A 17,432-nucleotide genomic window follows, 5' to 3' on the forward strand; every position below is an offset into this window, starting at 1 on the left:
TCACATCAACTACTACAGCTGGATTCCACACATTTAAACAACTACAGGTAAGACTGAACACATTTAAGTAGAAAAATGAAAGGGATCTCAAGATGCATATCATGGGGCCTGTATCGTGGAGTAGCAGGTAGCATTCCATATGGGCACCAATTCAAGTTCTGGCTGCTCCACTTCTGATCCAGCTGCTGTTAATGTGTCTGGGAAAGCAGCCAAAGATGGCCCAAGTGCTTAGGCCCCTGCAACCATGTGGGATGATGCTCCTGGCTCCTGGCTTTAGCCTGGTCCAGCCCCAGCCATTGCAGCCATTCAGGGAGTGAACTAGTGGGTGAAATATCTTTCTCTCTTTCTCTCTCTCTTTAGCCTGGTCCAGCCCCAGCCATTGCAGCCATTCAGGGAGTGAACTAGTGGATGAAATCAATCAATCAATCTCTCTCTCTCTCTCTCTCTCTCTCTCTCTCTTGCTGTCATTCCCTCTCTATAATTTTGCCTTTCAAACAAATAAACAAATCTTTTTGTTAAAAAAAAAGACCCATATCAAACTTCTAGAGGTGAAAAATACAATTTCTAAAATAAAAAATACAATGAATGAGATTAATAGTAGATAAGACATTCCAAAGGAAAAGATAAAAGAACTTGAAAATAGAGTAATAGAAACCATACAAAATGAAACAGAAAAAATCTATAAAGAAAATGAAGACAGCATCAGTGAGCCATGGGGCAACTTCAAGCAACCACCTACGCCTGGACATGTAAATGGAGTCATGCAGAGGAGGAGACAGAAACATCATTTGAAGAAACAGCAGTCAACAAGTTCTCAAATTTCTTTAAAATTAAAAATCTGCTGATCCAAGATGCTCAAAAAACCAAACACAAGAGACATGATGTTAAGACACATAATTAAATTGTTTTTACCAGTGATAAGAAAATCTTTAAAGCAAAGGAAAAGGACACATTACGTAGAGCAGAAAAAGATGCAAGCTAACAGAGAGAAGCAAAATCTTTAAAGGACTAAAAGAGAAATGTCAACTTAGAACCCTTTAATCAGAGTAAAAATAGCTTTCAAAAACAAGAGTGAGGGGCCAGCACTGTGATCCAGTAAGTTAATTCTCTGCCTGCAGCACTGGCATCCCATATGGGTATCGTTTCTAGGCCCCGCTGCTCCTCTTCCAATCCAGCTCTGTGCTATGGCCTTGGAAAGCAGTAGACGATGGCCCCAGCATTTGGACCCCTGCACCCATGAGGGAGGCCCAAAGGAGGCTCCTGGCTCCTGGCTTCCGATCAGCGCAGCTCCGGCCATTGGGGTCATTTGGGAGTGAACCAGCGGATGGAAGACCTCTCTCTCTCTCTCTCTCTCTGCATCTCTCTGTAACTCTACCTCTCAAACAGATAAGAGTGAACACATTTCTTCTAACACATAAAAGCTAAAAGAACTTGTCACCAACAGACTAGTAACACTACAAGAAACGTTAAAAGAGGTCCTTTGGGCAGAAGAAAAAAATTCAAGATGAAAAGGTAGAACTATGCAAATTAGGGACAAACTAAAGATGAGCATGAGAAATAACTACATGGAAAAGTATAGTTAGTATAGCAGAGGTCAGTGAAATATTCCTTTTTCAAAAAAATATATAAGGTGGGTATTTGGTAAAGAAGTTAAGGTGCCTCTTGAAATGCTTGCATCCCACATCAGAGTGCCTGGGTTTGAGCTCTGCTCCTGATTCTGGATTCACACTAATGTGCACCCTGGGAGGCAACAGGTGATGGCTCAGGTACTTGGGTCCCTGCCACCCACTAAGAGACCTGGAATGAGTTCCCAGCTCCTGGCTTCAGCCTGACCCAGCCCCAGCTACTGTGAGCCTTTGGGGAGTCAATCAGCAGATTACAGATCTCTTGAAGTCTGTCTTTCAAATAAAAAAAAAATAAAATTTAAATGTACCATCTTACAAATATTTCTCTAATTTCTTAACCATATATGCTTGTTTACTCAGAATTTTCTGTTATAATATGCTTTTCATCTCCCTAAACTATAAAAAATATTTGAAGAACTAAAGAAAAAAACAGGAACAGAAGGGAAAATATAAAAGTGAAAAAGAATAGGAAAGGGGTAATGGGAAAAGATCAGAAATAGAGTTCTCCTGCTTTCTCATAGCAACCAATGCCAGTAGAGCCTTTTGGAATGAGCAGAGCACTGACTGCCACTGAAGAGTCCTAGAGTAAAGGAGAATGAATACTTTCCTTGTACCCACTGCTTCGCTTTCCCTGGTAACCTTAAGAATCTTCAAGTTAGACATCCGTCCCAGGCTAGAGGGCAACTGGGAACACAGCTTTGAGTTAGATATCTGAGGACCTGACAAACACTAATGTGTATTTTATCTCTCTGCAGTTGTCAGGAGAAAATAGAATACATTCATGGGGCCAGCGCTGAGGCACAGTGAGTTAAACCAACACCTGCAATACTGGCATTCAATATGGGCACCAGTTCAAGTAACAGCTGTTCTACTTCCGATCCAGCTCCCGCCTAATGCACCTGGGAAAGCAGCAACCCGTATGGGAGACCTAGATGAAGCTCCTGGCTTTGGCCCAGTCTAGCCCCAGCCATTGGAGCCATATGGGAAGTGAACCAGCAGATAGATGATCTCTCTCTCTCTCTAACTCTGCCCTTCGAATAAATAGATAAATCTTTTAAAAATATATATTTACATATATACATGGAAAGTGATTTATTTTGAAGAACTCTTTTAATGTATATTCTAAGGCCAATAGAAAAGCATTTCAATATCCTATATCTTACTCATTTTTAATAGTGTAGTTACTTGTCAATCCTATCTAAAACTGTTGAATATAACAAATTATACATAAGAACACTTTTTGAAGAAAAAAAGGTTAATAGATATTATTTAATTAATGAAATTTCTACGAAGATTAAAGCAAAATGATGTATCTTCAAAGTGATCAAACAGTGGTACTCAAATTAGGATTCCACAGGGGCACTGATTTCAGGGCCACATGGGTAAGTGAGCTTAAGGACCAACATCAAAAATCATGCATTCTCATTTCAACCCAAGACCTTGTTTCTTTTATCTATCAATCAAGATGCACACTAAACTTCTTAAAAAGGATGAGGGGGTGGTGTTAACTGCTTAAAAATTTTTAAATATATGTATTTTAGAAACATATCCTTAATTTAATAAACATTTTAATATAAAATGCTTAATAAATATTTATTTTTAATAAATTACAGTGGTATATCATTCTGTTCAAAAAGCAATTTCCACTTACTATAAAAACCAAAGTGTCCAGCAAAAATAGTTTTGTTTCCATTAAAAGTGGTATTAAGAAATCATTCTAATCAATAATAACATTATTCTTAATTTATGAGTTAAGAAAGATTAAACCAGAGATTTCCTGAAAAGTATGGATAAAAATTTAACAAATAATTAGGTCTTGGGGCTGCTGCTGTGGTGCAGTGGGTTAATGCCCTGGCCTGAAGCGCCAGCATTCCATATGGGCGCTTGTTCGAGATCTGGCTGCTCCACTTCTGATCCAGCTCTCTGCTATGGCCTGGGAAAGCAGTACAAGATGGCCCAAATCCTTGGGCCCTTGCACTCGCATGGGAGACCCGGAGGAAGCTCCTGGCTCCTGGCTTCAGATCAGTGCAAATCCATTACGGCCAACTGGGGAGTGAACCAGCAGATGGAAGACCTCTCTCTCTCTCTCTCTCCTCTCTGTGTAACTCTGACTTTCAAATAAATAAATAAAATCTTTAAAAAAAAAAACACAAATAATTAGGTCTTACCTGCACAGCACTATTAAGAAAGCAGCTATTTTGACCTGGTTCATTTAGCAAGCCTTTGGTTGGTGCTAGGGATAGCATACTCCCAGGTTGATAAGCTTTTCCAAGATTGCCACCAGGTTTCCGTAAGAATTTCACCCAAGCCATCTTCAAGCAACTTTTTCTGCATTAAAGCCAAGAATTATTCACTTATGTGATATTTCTGATGATGCAATGGATGATGTCTTGAACTGTCCACTTAAATTCACAGCAATCTGTTACAATAACGCAGATTTCCAAGTCCATATCTTTCCTATTACAATTGTTTTGAGGATTTTGACAAGTAAAAACAAGGTATTTCAATGTTGAAGTTCCAAAAGCTAAAAAGTACTCTATTTTAAAAAAGGCCTTAAATGTTTTTATATGTGTTCAATTTTATATGATTATATAGGTTAAGATGAAGATTCTTTTCAAACTGTTAATATCAATGAACAAATTATTTTCTTTAATGTAAAAGCCATTTGTCTTGATAGGTTAAAAAGTAGATACTGATGACACAAAAAGATGTAGAGTGATATTTGGCATGATTCCTTTGGTTACTTGTTTTCCTTATTTTTTTTAATAAAAAAGAAGTCTCTCTCCCAGGTGAAGTTATCAAAGGTGACTCCATTAATTCATGTCAATGTGACCTCAAAGCACATCTATAAGAAAGAAAAGAAATGTATAAATAAAAGTGAAACCTGATCAAGGCAATTCCTAAATTACTATTTGAACTGAAATACTGAATATAGAAATAAAATTTATCATAAAAAGGATGAGAACTAATAACATTCTAAAATAGGCAAATGACAACATATTTCATCATTGAAACATGTTTAATGTCAATGTGACATTAGCCATCACCTACTTCAAGTTTACAATTTTCAAAAGATGGTTTCATAAGGAAAATATCCCACAAAATATTAGAAATAAATTAAATCTCAGGTGGTATCTTTTATCTGTCAACACTAAGTTAATTTGTTCATTAAAAGAAACGTGTGTATATATAGTAATATAAATTTTTTATTGTAACACTCCATATTGTTATCCATCTTATGTACAATCATACTCTGCAAGAAAGGCAGTAGATTTTATGTAAATTGATATGTATAACAATTTGGAAGAAACCACTAACTGATAAACCTGACTGAATTAAGTAAATTTCCATCTTACAAAAGCAGAGTTAAACAGATTTTAAATGTTAAACTTTTGAATTAAAAACAATCAAGTATTACTAACAAAGTTTTTTCTTAACTAACTGAATTTCCTTCCGGCATTTTTATTCAACAAACATTTATTAAGCCCTGAACTAACATAATGAGGAAAGGCAGATAATGCTATAATAAATCATAAATTGTAGAGTGTGTGCTTGAAGTGGTATGTGCTAAGTGCTAACCGAAAAACAATTTGAGCAAAGGAGATGGAAGTACATATATTGTGAAACATTTGCACTTTTGAAGAGGGCAATCAAGGAAAGTTTCATTAAGAAAGTTATATCTGCCCGAAGATTCTAAAGCAATGAAGAAGCCACCTGAAGGAAGGAATTCCAAGCAGAGTAAAGAGCACCTTAAAGACACTGAGACTAGAGCATATCTGGTATGGCACGAAGGATAAGAAACCTAGCACGGAGAAATAAAGATGGTCAAAAGGAGTGGGTTGGAAAGGGAACTATAGGGCCACACGTGAGCCCTCTATAAAGATTCCAGCTTTAACACCAGGTTGAAGGCATTGAGTTCCATTTTCATAGCACAAAAAGGTGAGGCAGAAGGCAAAAGTCAGTGCAGTATCATTTATCAAATGCCCTCTATGACAACGAGGCACTTAAGCTGGGGCTGGCACTGTGGCACAGCAAATAAAGCCACTGCCAGCATCCCATATGGGTGCAGGTTCGAGTCCTGGTTGCTCCACTTCCCATCCAGCTCCCTGCTAATGTGCTGGGAAAGCAGCAGAAATTGGCCCAAGTTCTTGGGCCCCTGCACCTATGTGGGAGACCTGGAAGAAGCTCCTGGCTCCTGACTTCAGCCTGGCCAGCTCTGGCTGTTGCAGCCATTTGGGGAGTGAACCAGTAGATGGAAGATATATTTCTCTCTCTCTCTCTCTCTCTCTGTCACTCTTTCAAAAAAATAAATCTAAAGAAAAAAAATGTAAGACTAAAGAAAAGCATGGGTCTCTAAAGAATTAAAGTCAGAGGCTATTTCCTGACCACTTATTACCTTCTTGGTCTTACCTACATTCTTATCAATTCTGATTCATAGCTTCTTCATATCAGTGAAGCTACTGATTCACTGATCAATCCTGCTTTCATGTAAGTTAAGTGTTCTAGGAATTACAAAACTTTATGTTGGTTGAACTCTCCTAATGAACTAGTTTGCAACCTCCTCTAAGGTGACCTAACTGATCCCAAAATGTTTCATACAAATTAAGTTTTTAATAAACGTAGTCATTTTTTTACAACATTAAGGGAGCTCTGTATTGGTATTCAATTCTTATTTTTAATGGTGGACTCCTTTTGAAATGATGTTCTTTCAACAAACAATTCTTATGGTACCAAGTCTAAACCATTAACTGAGCTAAGGTCTATGAAACAATCTGCCCTTAAGCAGCTTAATTTGGTGAAGGGAAGAGACACAAACAGTTAATTTTTAAAAAATATTATAGCTTTTTTTCTTGCACAAGATGTCGAACTGGTATGTGCCCCTGGTTATCACCCTCCAACCCATCACTGGAGATTACCAAAAAAAGGAGAGAAACAAGGAGATATGTTGGGGACACGAAAGTGAGGCTTCTGGAGTGGGAGGGAAACAAGAGTCAAGCGATGGAGAGAGCCTAACCTTATGGACCGAGAAAGCTCCTTCTAGTTGTGACCTCTCCCATTCCTGACATTGCTCTGGGCACAGAATTCCTACCCTACGCAATGCAGTGAGACAGAAAGCTCTGCCACCACCCAAATGCCATCTGGAGGATAAGGGATGTTATTGCATCAGGAGAGCTCTGGGGCACAACTAGGTAAGAGAGTGGAAACAGTACAGGTGACCCGCAGGGCTCCTGTATGCTCTGTCCTCACCCCTACTCCATAAATAGAACAGAGGACAGCAGAACCTGGAGATCTTACCTTCAGGAAGGGCAACAGGAAATTCCTTTTTGGAACCAACTTTCAAACTCCATTACCCACAATTAAGCCCCCACACTCCCACCTCTGTTTCCTAAAGTCACCTGAAGACACAGTAATTACAGCCTACTCATTCAGTCTCCTCCCAGGTAAACATTACTAACTTACAACTTGGCACTGGGAGGAAAGATCAAACCAGACACTTGGGAGTGTATAAGCAGTATGAAAGAAAGGCAATAAACAGAACAATACATTTCATAGCAAACAGAATAACTAGAACACAATTTTAAAATAAACATAGTGTATGTTTACCAATGGAAGACATGTATAGATTTTAAAAGTTGATAAAGTAAAAAAACTTCAAAGTATTGGTTAATCAGCAAACTGAATTGGAGGAATAATATATTTGTGAGTAATAAATTCACCAAGAAATTCTCTTACACAGCATTAAAAAAAGAATAAGGTAGAAAATATAAACTTTTTTTTTTTTTTTTGACAGGCAGAGTGGACAGTGAGAGAGAGAGACAGAGAGAAAGGTCTTCCTTTGCCGTTGGTTCACCCTCCAATGGCCGCCGCTGCAGCCGGCGCACCGCGCTGATCCTGGCAGGAGCCAGGAGACAGGTGCTTATCCTGGTCTCCCATGGGGTGCAGGGCCCAAGTACTTGGGCCATCCTCCACTGCACTCCCTGGCCACAGCAGAGAGCTGGCCTGGAAGAGGGGCAACCAGGACAGAATCCGGCGCCCCAACCAGGACTAGAACCCGGTGTGCCGGCGCCACAAGGCGAAGGATTAGCCTAGTGAGCCGCGGCACCGGCCTAATATAAACTTTTTTTAAAAAAATGAAGAGGCAGAGGTGAAATTTAAAAGTGTCAATATCTATCTACTGGGATTGCTAGAAAGGGAAGAGTAAATTGATAAACACTTCTAGCAATGATTCAGAGTTGTCCACAATTAAAGACTGAAAAAAAGTTGAACATGCTGTGGGAAAGCAGAAAAGCAGAGCAAAAATTGTGAAATCCTAAACTAAGGGAGGAGGGACATGGGTAAATACTGATTTTCAGGCTGATTTATAGTAAAAAAAAAAAAAAAAAGCAAAAATACAAAGCTAAATTTTTCTAAAAACTCATACAAACAGACAAAATCTTCACAAGTCTAACTAAATGGAAAAAAAGAGAAACATAAACACAAATGGAAATGATGGAGAAATAAGCACAGATACATAAGCTATCAAAAGAACCCTGAATGTATACCACTTAAGCCTTGCAGCAGTAACTCTGGAAATCTAAAGGACTAGATAACGTCCTAACAAAATACAAGCTGCCAAAGTTAACTCAAGAAAAAGAAAGACTGAAAAACACAAACTAGTTTAGAACAGAAAACAAACAAAAGTTTTCCTACTGAAAATTACATCCAGATCAGACAGATTGAAAGTTAAATTTTATTCAAACTTCAAAGAACTATTAATTCTCAAATTAAATTATTGTAGGCCATAGGGAAAATGAAATATATGGTGATCCCAAATGATTTAATATGCTAACATAACACTGATATCAAAACATGATAAATCTCAGACACGATTATAGGTACAAAAAATCATTAATATTTGGAGGCTGTGTAGAAGAGAGTTAACAGAAGTATTTTTGGTAGTCATAAAAGGTAGCCACCCCAAATGTCTATCAGGAGATAAATGGCTAAATATTCATACAATGGAATACTACTTAGCCATAAAAAGGAATGAAGTACCTGTACATGCTAAAACATCAATGGACACTGAAAACATGCTAAATAAAAAAAAAAGCCAGCCACAAAAGAGCACATATGCAATGTGCAGAACTGGAAAGTCTACAGAGGCATATATATGGCAGATTAGAGGCTGCTTACTTCTGGAGCAGTGGGGGCTGTGGTGATGGATGGGAAAGGAATAGCTAAGGTGCAGGGCTTCTTTTTGAGGTGGTGAAAGCATTCTAAAATCGACTGTGGTGATGGGTGTACATTTTAGTGGATGTACTAAAAACCACTGCATTGCACATTTTAAATAGGCGAGTTACTTAGTATATGAGTTTTATTTATTTCAATAAACATTTTTCTAAAAAGAAAAAGAAAACCTGACATACCAGGCATGAGACTGTGCTCCTTAGAATGGCCTGCTTTGCAAAGTCAGCCTGTGGGAACTAGGTTTCAGGAGGTTTCATCTAAGCCGGCAAACAATGGGGTTTATTCTGGAAGTCTGTTTTCCTTATGGAAGTCTATGATTCTCAAGGCCTATATGACCACCTCTCAATATAAACACTGGGCACTGAGTTTCCACTGAGCCCCTTGGCAGACAGTATTTAACACAGGTCATCACATTTGCTGCCAAAAGAATTAACCAGTCCCATGTGAGTCAACTGGTAAAAGACTATTCAAAGCCTGTGCCTTGGTTCTTCCATCTTCACCCCATACTTCTCTTCTGTTTGCTCATTTTGCTCTACATTCTTTGTAATAAATCACCACAATGAATATGGCTGTATATTGCATCCTATGAGTCCTCTTAGAGATTCATCAAATTTGGAGGGTGGGAGGGAGCTAGGGATCTAGTGTTTAAGTGCTTCTTTGTTTCTTTTAGACTGACAAATAAAAATGCTTTTAAGTAACACTGTTTCTGTGGATAAAAGGGAAGAACTTTCTTTTATTGCTGAGTAATAAAAAATTAATTATACTATTAATTATACTATTATATTTTCTGGCAATGTATTATATCAACCTAGCTAAATGTATTATATCAACCTACTAAAATTAAAAAACATAAACATTTCATTCACTTCAACCTCCAAAAAACATCCAATACTAAGACTACATTTCCCAGAAATAAAAGTTCTATTTTATTGTGTTAGATTAGGTAGTAGCTGTAAATGAGGGAGAAAACAAAGTGACTATCCATCAATGGGGACACAACTGGAAGCAGATTATTTTCAGTGGATTTCTACAACTTCATGATGCCTGACATCCATTCTGAACAGCATTGGACTTTCTCGGGTCAGAGGTAGAGCTTAGTTAGGCTTGACACAGTTTCCAGTTCCCTATCTCCTTAGTTTCTTGTAGAGTCCTCCTGGGCCTCCACCTCCTCCTCACAGGTTGCACACACTTAGGCATTACATCATTCACCAGGATACAGTAGCAGCTGGTGCGAGGCATGTTGTCAACAGCCATGACCAAATCTACAGGCAGAACTAGAGTTTACTGCCACTCTCCAGAGACAGATCTCAAGATAATGTTAGAAGAAAATGTAACTCTGTTTTTGAGTAACAAAGTGCAGAAATTTAACAGGATCCCATTTTGGTGAAACAGTGTATGTGTGAAAACACTATGTTTTATGTAATCACCCGAGGAAGAGGAATGTGTGTGTGTGTGTGTGTGTGTGTGATTAAAATGGGACTGGACAGTAAAGTCAGAATATAAAGAGGGCAGGGAAGCCTGCACTAAAATCACTACTGTATGCATACATTTAGGTATTTTATAAATTTACATGTATGTGTGTTTTAATATGAAATTATGACAAAAACAATATGCCAGGAAAGTATAAATTCAAAGAAATTTAATAAAGTAAGATTAGGGTCAGATAATATTGACTGAAAGTGAATATTAGGCTAGAAGACACATGTTTATAGAAAATTATAATTAAAAATAAGACAGCACATTAAGAATAGACATTATTTCAGAATATGCCTAGAACAAATACAAAAATCAACTGAATACTGGGCTACAAAGAAATCCCAGTAGAAGAAATTCCAAAAAAAATCACAGCACACAGACTACGTTCTTTGTCTACAATATGAATTAGGAATTAACAGCAAACTAAATAACTCTTTGTTTAAATAGAAAAACATGAGGAAAGTTATTAAATATCCAGAATTCAAAAATAAAGCAACACATATGAAAATTTGTAAGATGTTGCCAAAACATTACTTACAGGAAAATTTAAAGTTTTGAATACAACAGAAAAAAAGAGATTAAATGCAAAACAGCCCAATTCAAAGAGCTACAAAAATCAGCAAAACAAACCTTCCTTCCCACAAAGTTACAAGGTTATTGTAACTATACCCAAAAGAGAATGATTTATAGACTACACAAGGAACTTCAGCAGATTAAAACAAAAAAGAGATGAGTTTTACAACTGAAAAAACAGGCATAGACTAACTACAAATCAACAATTCAGGGGCAGAACTTTGGTGCAGCAGTTAAGATGCCACTTGGGAATCCCACATCCCACATCAGATGCTTGGGTTGTAGTCCCAGCTCTACTTCCCATCCAACTTCCTGCTACCGCACACCCCAGGAGGTAGCAGATGATATGGCTCAAGCACTTGGGGCCCTGACTCTTGGCTTAGGCCCCAGCTGTTGCGGTCACTTGGAGAGTAAGCCAGCAGATGGAAGATCTCTCTGTATGTGAGTGCCTCTCAGATAAACAAATAAGAAAATAATAAAGAAAAATTTTAAGCCAATTCAGTTAAGGAGAAAGCTAAATCACCAATAAAGCAGATATTCAAAATCAAAAAAATGAAATTTAAAACACAACATCACCTTATACACTTCACCGTGGTAATAATAATACCATTACTGTGCTATTATTATGTGGGAAAGTGTTTGCAGAGTGGACAGTCAGAGAGAGAGAGAGAGAGAGAAAGGTCTTCCTTTGCCATTGGTTCACCCTCCAATGGCCACTGCGGCCTCTGCGGACAGCGCACCGCGCTGATCCGAAGGCAGGAGCCAGGTGCTTCTTCTGGTCTCCCGTGGGGTGCAGGGCCCAAGCACTTGGGCCATCCTCCACTGCACTCCCTGGCCACAGCAGAGAGCTGGCCTGGAAGAGGGACAACCGGGACAGAATCCGGCACCCCGACCGGGACTAGAACCCAGGGTGCCGGCACTGCAGGCAGAGGATTAGCCTATTGAGCCGCGGCGCCGGCCGTGTTTGCTCTTATGTGGGAAAACAGGGACACTTCAGGCACCACTATTGAGTACAGCAAACTAAAGCAGTCTTTCAGGTGCACAATCTCAGACTCAGACTTACCAAGTGCTGACACTGTAACATTTAAAACGTGCATACACTAAAGCCTAGATTTCTGCCTCTGAGTACAGGACTTCTGCAGGCATCAGCCACTGTGAGGTCACAGAGAGCTAGCAACCTGGATGTAGATCACTAGCAGAATAGATAAGCGAAATGAGAAACAGATACAGGCTGGACAATCGAGCAGTGTTAGAAATATTAGACTTCTTTTACATACAAATAAGTGTTGAACAAAAAAGAATATAGCATAGCACCATTTTTATAAACTAACAATACACACAAAATAACACTAAGCAGTTCAAAGAGCTTATAAACGCAACATATGAAAAATGGATTTGAAGGACTTAAATATATGAAAATAGGTGCCTGATGGTAGGAGACAGAACTAAGCGGAGAAGGAAGGGAAAGGGGAAGGAACAAAAGGCTAGTGAAGCGACATGGGAGACAGATTAACATGGACCCGCACCGGGGCAATGGAGCAGGCACAGGGCGATGAATACGCGATATCCTTCAGAGGTGAAGTCAGTAAAATCTATGAAGCAGAAAAGAAAGCAGAGTTCCTAGGTCCCCACATGGACTGGTGATAGGACAGTCACACAAACTCAGCACACAAATATATACAGCAATTTGAGAAACAAGGTTGAGTTTCACTTGGCACAAAAAGAACGCGTTTCTACAGAACTAGGAGGAGAGGCCCAGTAAACATTTAGATAAACAAATGAATCTTGGGAAAGAATTCAGGGTTGGACACAGTGGAATTTGGAGTCATGAACATATTAAAATATAACAAACCATAGGAACAGATAAAATTGTAAGGAACGAGCATGTAGGTGCTGTGGCGCAGTGAGTTAAAACAAGGCTTGCAGTGCCAGCAAGCCCTATGGGTACTGGTTCCTGTCCTGGCTGCTCCACTTCTGATCTTGCTCCCTGCTAATGGCCTAGGGAAAGCAGTGGAGGATGGCCCAAGTCCCAAACCTTTTCCCTCTCATCCCACATATACAGAGGAGCACACGTATAGGAGCATGGACTTGAACTGTGATGTAAATCATTTCTTTATTATTACAGGTCATGATCACAAAAGTGTGAAAACTACTTAACTGGGTTTTTTTTTTCCCTTTATTTGATATGAAAAATTAGATCAGAATAAGTTTAGCAACTTCAGTTTTAAAAGCTTACAGGTAATATAAAGATAATTGAAAATGAATCTTGATGCGAATGGAATGGGAGAGGGAGCAGGAGATGGGAGGGTTGTGGGTGTGAGGGAAATTATAGGGGGAAAAAGCCATTGTAATCCATAAACTGTACTTTGGAAATTTATATTTATTAAATAAAAGTAAAAAAAAAAAAAAGCTTACAGGTAGTAGAGCTAAAATTAGTAACTATATATCCTAAATGCCAATCTAAAGTTTTTACTTCTGAAATATACTGTCTATGATGATGAGAGCTGTTTTAAGATTATCCTGGTAGCACTGACAGAAATTACGTCAAAGGAGAATATGAGGAAGAACATGAACACAGGACAAGGGAAGAAACTCGGTTAGTTGGGATTTCTGGATCGTTCTCTAGCAAGTCATCTTTTCCCTTCTTTTTGCAGCCATTATGTTCAAAGCAGTCACAAAAGTGGGATATGTGTACCCAAAGAACATAATGACTTTCTATGAAGCTTAAGGGAATCAATTTTCAGATCCACAACTTACAAACGTACACTTTCCTGGATTTCCTAGAGTTGATCAGGTTGAAAATGCATCTCTAGCTCTCCTTTCCCGGCCTCACTTTCACAACTGCTTTTTTCCTACTCTATAAAAAAGTACTTCTCACCTGTCATATCTTACTGTGTTGTGTTTTGTAAATTCACTACAAAACCCTCGTAAGGCCAAAGAATGGACAATTCAAAATACTGGTGTCATCAAAGCTTCCTTTAGTCAAGATAGCTAATTCATGCTCAACTCATCACATAAGAATGTGTATTTACAATAAACTTTTTAACTTCTAACATTAATTATCAAAATTCACTATATACATATAAAGACAAAGTTTAGATGTATTGGTTTCAAAGTAATGGTAATTACAAAATAATACACAGGAGAAAATATGCAGATACTACTTAACTAAAAACAAGTGTAATATAGTTTTTAATAAATAATTTAATAAAAATACAATATAAAACACCAATGAAGAAGGAATAAATATTAAGGGCCCCAGGAGAAAAAGGAGTGGTGTACAATTTCCAACTATTAAAGGAAAGTTTAATGTATATTCGTAAAAGTCTAGATATGACTATAAAATTGTTACAATATTTAAATTCCACTGGAGGGGCAGACAGTTGGTTTAACTATTAAGATGCAGCCATCCCATATCGGAGTGCCTGGGTTTGAATCCCAGCCCTGCTTCTAATTCCAGCATCCTGCTAATGTGCACCCTGGGAAGCAGCAGGTGACAGCCCGTGAGTCCCTGCCACCCATTTGGGAGGCCTGGACTGACCTGCAAGCTCCTGGATTAGGCTTGGCCCAACCCCAGTATTTGTGTGCGTTTGGGGAGTGAACCAACAGACAGAAAATCTGCCTCTCTCTATCTTTCAAATAATAATAATAATAACAAATTCCATTGGATACCTTTAATGATACAACTATTTCAAAATGTCAATATTTACAACAGAATGGCAATTATGTTATACAATTATTTTAGGCTTAAATTTAAAATCTTAATTTTAACTTGGAACTATACCAGGAACTTGAGTGACAAAGAGGGAAACAGAGAGAGAAAAGAGAATGTGGGAGTGGAGGGTGAGGGAGAGGAAGGGAAGAGGGGGGAGAGAGACAGAGACAGAAATACAAACTAATTACTACTGCCTTCTTATGAAGCAGTGTTTACCAGCAATAATTTGAGCCCAAAATGCAAGATTCCAAGGTCACTTTCCTTTATTACCTTAGGCAAGATTTAAGGTCTCATCAGTTAGGCAATCTGTACAATATTATATAAATTCTTCTTCCCTCCCCCCTTTTATTTTTTTTGAGGGGACCAGACTACATGGAATTTGCTCAAATTTTAATGTCCAGTGACTTTAACAGGCTACCAGAACAGTCTGGGTAAATGGTAATGATATTTAAAAACAGACTTCTAACATCTGTTATGGATTGAATTGAGTGCCGCTAAAGGATATGTTGAAGACCTAACTCCTAGACCTGTGAATGTAACCTTACTTGGAAAGAGGGTCTTTGCAGATGTAACCAAGTTATGATGAAGTCCACTAAAAAGGCCCTGATACAATATGACTGGCAACAGTTACGATAACAGACAAAATCATGGAGAGAGAGAACGCGTGTGATGACGGAGGCGGACGCTGTAGCGATGCAGACAGAAGCTAAGGAAACCAAGAATCGATGACGACCACCAAAATCCCAGAATGATTTTATTCAAAGGCCTTAGTTGTAACGATGCAGACAGAAGCTAAGGAAACCAAGAATCGATGACGACCACCAAAATCCCAGAATGATTTTATTCAAAGGCCTTAGAAGGAACTAATCCTGCCACCACCTTGATTTTGGACTTCATAATTCCAGAACTGTAAGAGAATAAATTTCTGTTGTTTTAAGCCACCCAGAGTGTGGCACTTTGTTACATCAGTCCTAGGAGATTAACATAATAGCTGATAAAGCCATGAGGCTCTTTAGTTCTTGTAAATTTATTGGTTTTTCTTTTGGTTATAAAATATTACTTGTTTATTATACAGATTTTTTTTTTCTTAAAGATTTATTTATTTATTTAGAAAGGCAGTTACAGAGAGAGAGGGAGAAACAGAGAGAGAGAGAGAGAGAGATCTTCTGTCCACTTCGCTCCCCAAATGCCCATAACAGCCAAGGCTAGACCAGGCCAAAGCCAGGAACCTGGAACTCCATCCAGATCTCCCATCTTCCACTGCTTTTCCATGTGCATCAGCAGAGAGCTGAAGCAGAAGTAGAGCAGCCACATTTAACCCACTATGCCACAGTGCCGGCCCTTATGTAGATTTCTGAAGTATCACGGAAATGTTGCATAAAAGAAATTAGAAACTATGTTAGTAGAGAATCACTGTTAACAAAGCTATTTAAACATATTATTAATTGTACTCAGGCCTGCCCATCAAACTGTCAAGTACACCTGCATTCTGATGTCCTTTCACTAATAAGCAGACAGCAACTCAAGGACACACTGAAGATTCTTCACTGAAATGCTACAATTGTTCATCTTACTACTAAAGTAGTTCTCATTTTATTTTAGATAGATGGCAAACAGAAGAGTTATAGTATCATTACAGAAGTATCTTCTTTTTATAAAGTTCAAGGATAACCACTTTATGCTATAAATGGAGGAATTGGCAAAGACTGCATTAGAAAAATGTATAGAACAAAGACAAAATAAAATTGAAATGATATTGGGGCTAGCACCGAGGTGCAGTAGGTTAATCCTCCGCCTCCGGCACTGGCATCCCATATGGATGCCAGTTCTAGTCCCAGCTGTTCCTCTTTCAGTCCAGCTCTCTGCTGTGGCCTGGGAAAGCAGTGGAGGATGGCCCAAGTCCTTGGGCCCCTGTACCCACATGGGAGACTGGGAAGAAGCACCTGGCTCCTGGCTTCGGATCGGCATAGCTCTGGCCATTGTGGCCATTTGGGGAGTGAAACAACAGAAGGAAAGCCTTTCTCTCTGCCTCTCACTCTCACTGTCTGTAACTCTACCTCTCAAAAAATTTAAAATAATTTAAAAAAAATTAAAATGATAAGGGTAAATACAGAACTACTACCAACAAAAACATTAAGAAAGTGTCAGCATTTCACATTTTTTTGCTCTATTTTTTGTGTCCAGTAGTGATCTATGCTCTATTTATGTTGCTTTCACCTAATCACTAGTTCCCACTGGGAACTAGCTGGAGAAAAGATAAGAGTGCACGCGTATCCAGAATACAGAGAATGAGAATCCAAGAAAATGAGTTATGAAAGTTTGCTGTAAGAGATGATCTGCACAGAATTCTGTTAATGAAGGAATAACCTAACATTCCTTTGCCTTGATAATGCCCAAATCTGAATTTTTGCTTTACATATACCTCCTTCTTCATTTCAGCTGATGGCAACTTTAGAACAAAGTCATCTTTGACTCCTCTTTCTCTCATATCTGTGTAAGAATCTGACCACATTTCACCACTGCCACTTCCATAATTCTGGTCTTAACAATCATCACATCTTTCTGAATTGCTGGAATTGCCACCCAACCATCTGCTAGCTTCTACCCTCACTTGGTAATTTACAGTCTTTCCTCAAGAATAGCCAAAGAGATCTCTCTAAAATTAAATCACAACAGCAGGCCGGCGCCACGGCTCAGTAGGCTAATCCTCCGCCTTGCGGCGCCGGCACACCGGGTTCTAGTCCCGGTCGAGGTGCCGGATTCTGTCCCAGTTGCCCCTCTTCCGGGCCAGCTCTCTGCTGTGGCCAGGGAGTACA

General features: G+C 38.8%; 1 protein-coding gene across 4 annotated transcripts in view; it reads right to left on the bottom strand.

Annotated features, from left to right (window-relative positions):
- USP53 (ubiquitin specific peptidase 53) overlaps nucleotides 1-17,432 on the bottom strand; it is a 69,950-nt gene that overhangs the window by 46,882 nt on the left and 5,636 nt on the right. For 3 of the 4 annotated variants that reach the window (XM_051820276.2, XM_070047670.1, XM_051820274.2), the window contains exon 2: nucleotides 3,794-4,470. The exons of the other annotated variant lie outside the window; for it this stretch is intronic. In XM_051820276.2, coding sequence (XP_051676236.1) covers nucleotides 3,794-3,937 — 144 coding nt within the window. In that variant the 5' untranslated portion in view covers nucleotides 3,938-4,470. The remainder of the gene's footprint in view (nucleotides 1-3,793; nucleotides 4,471-17,432) is intronic. 4 annotated transcript variants of the gene reach the window in all.

This window comes from Oryctolagus cuniculus, chromosome 8, assembly GCF_964237555.1.
Source record: "Oryctolagus cuniculus chromosome 8, mOryCun1.1, whole genome shotgun sequence".
Lineage (NCBI taxonomy): Eukaryota > Metazoa > Chordata > Mammalia > Lagomorpha > Leporidae > Oryctolagus > Oryctolagus cuniculus.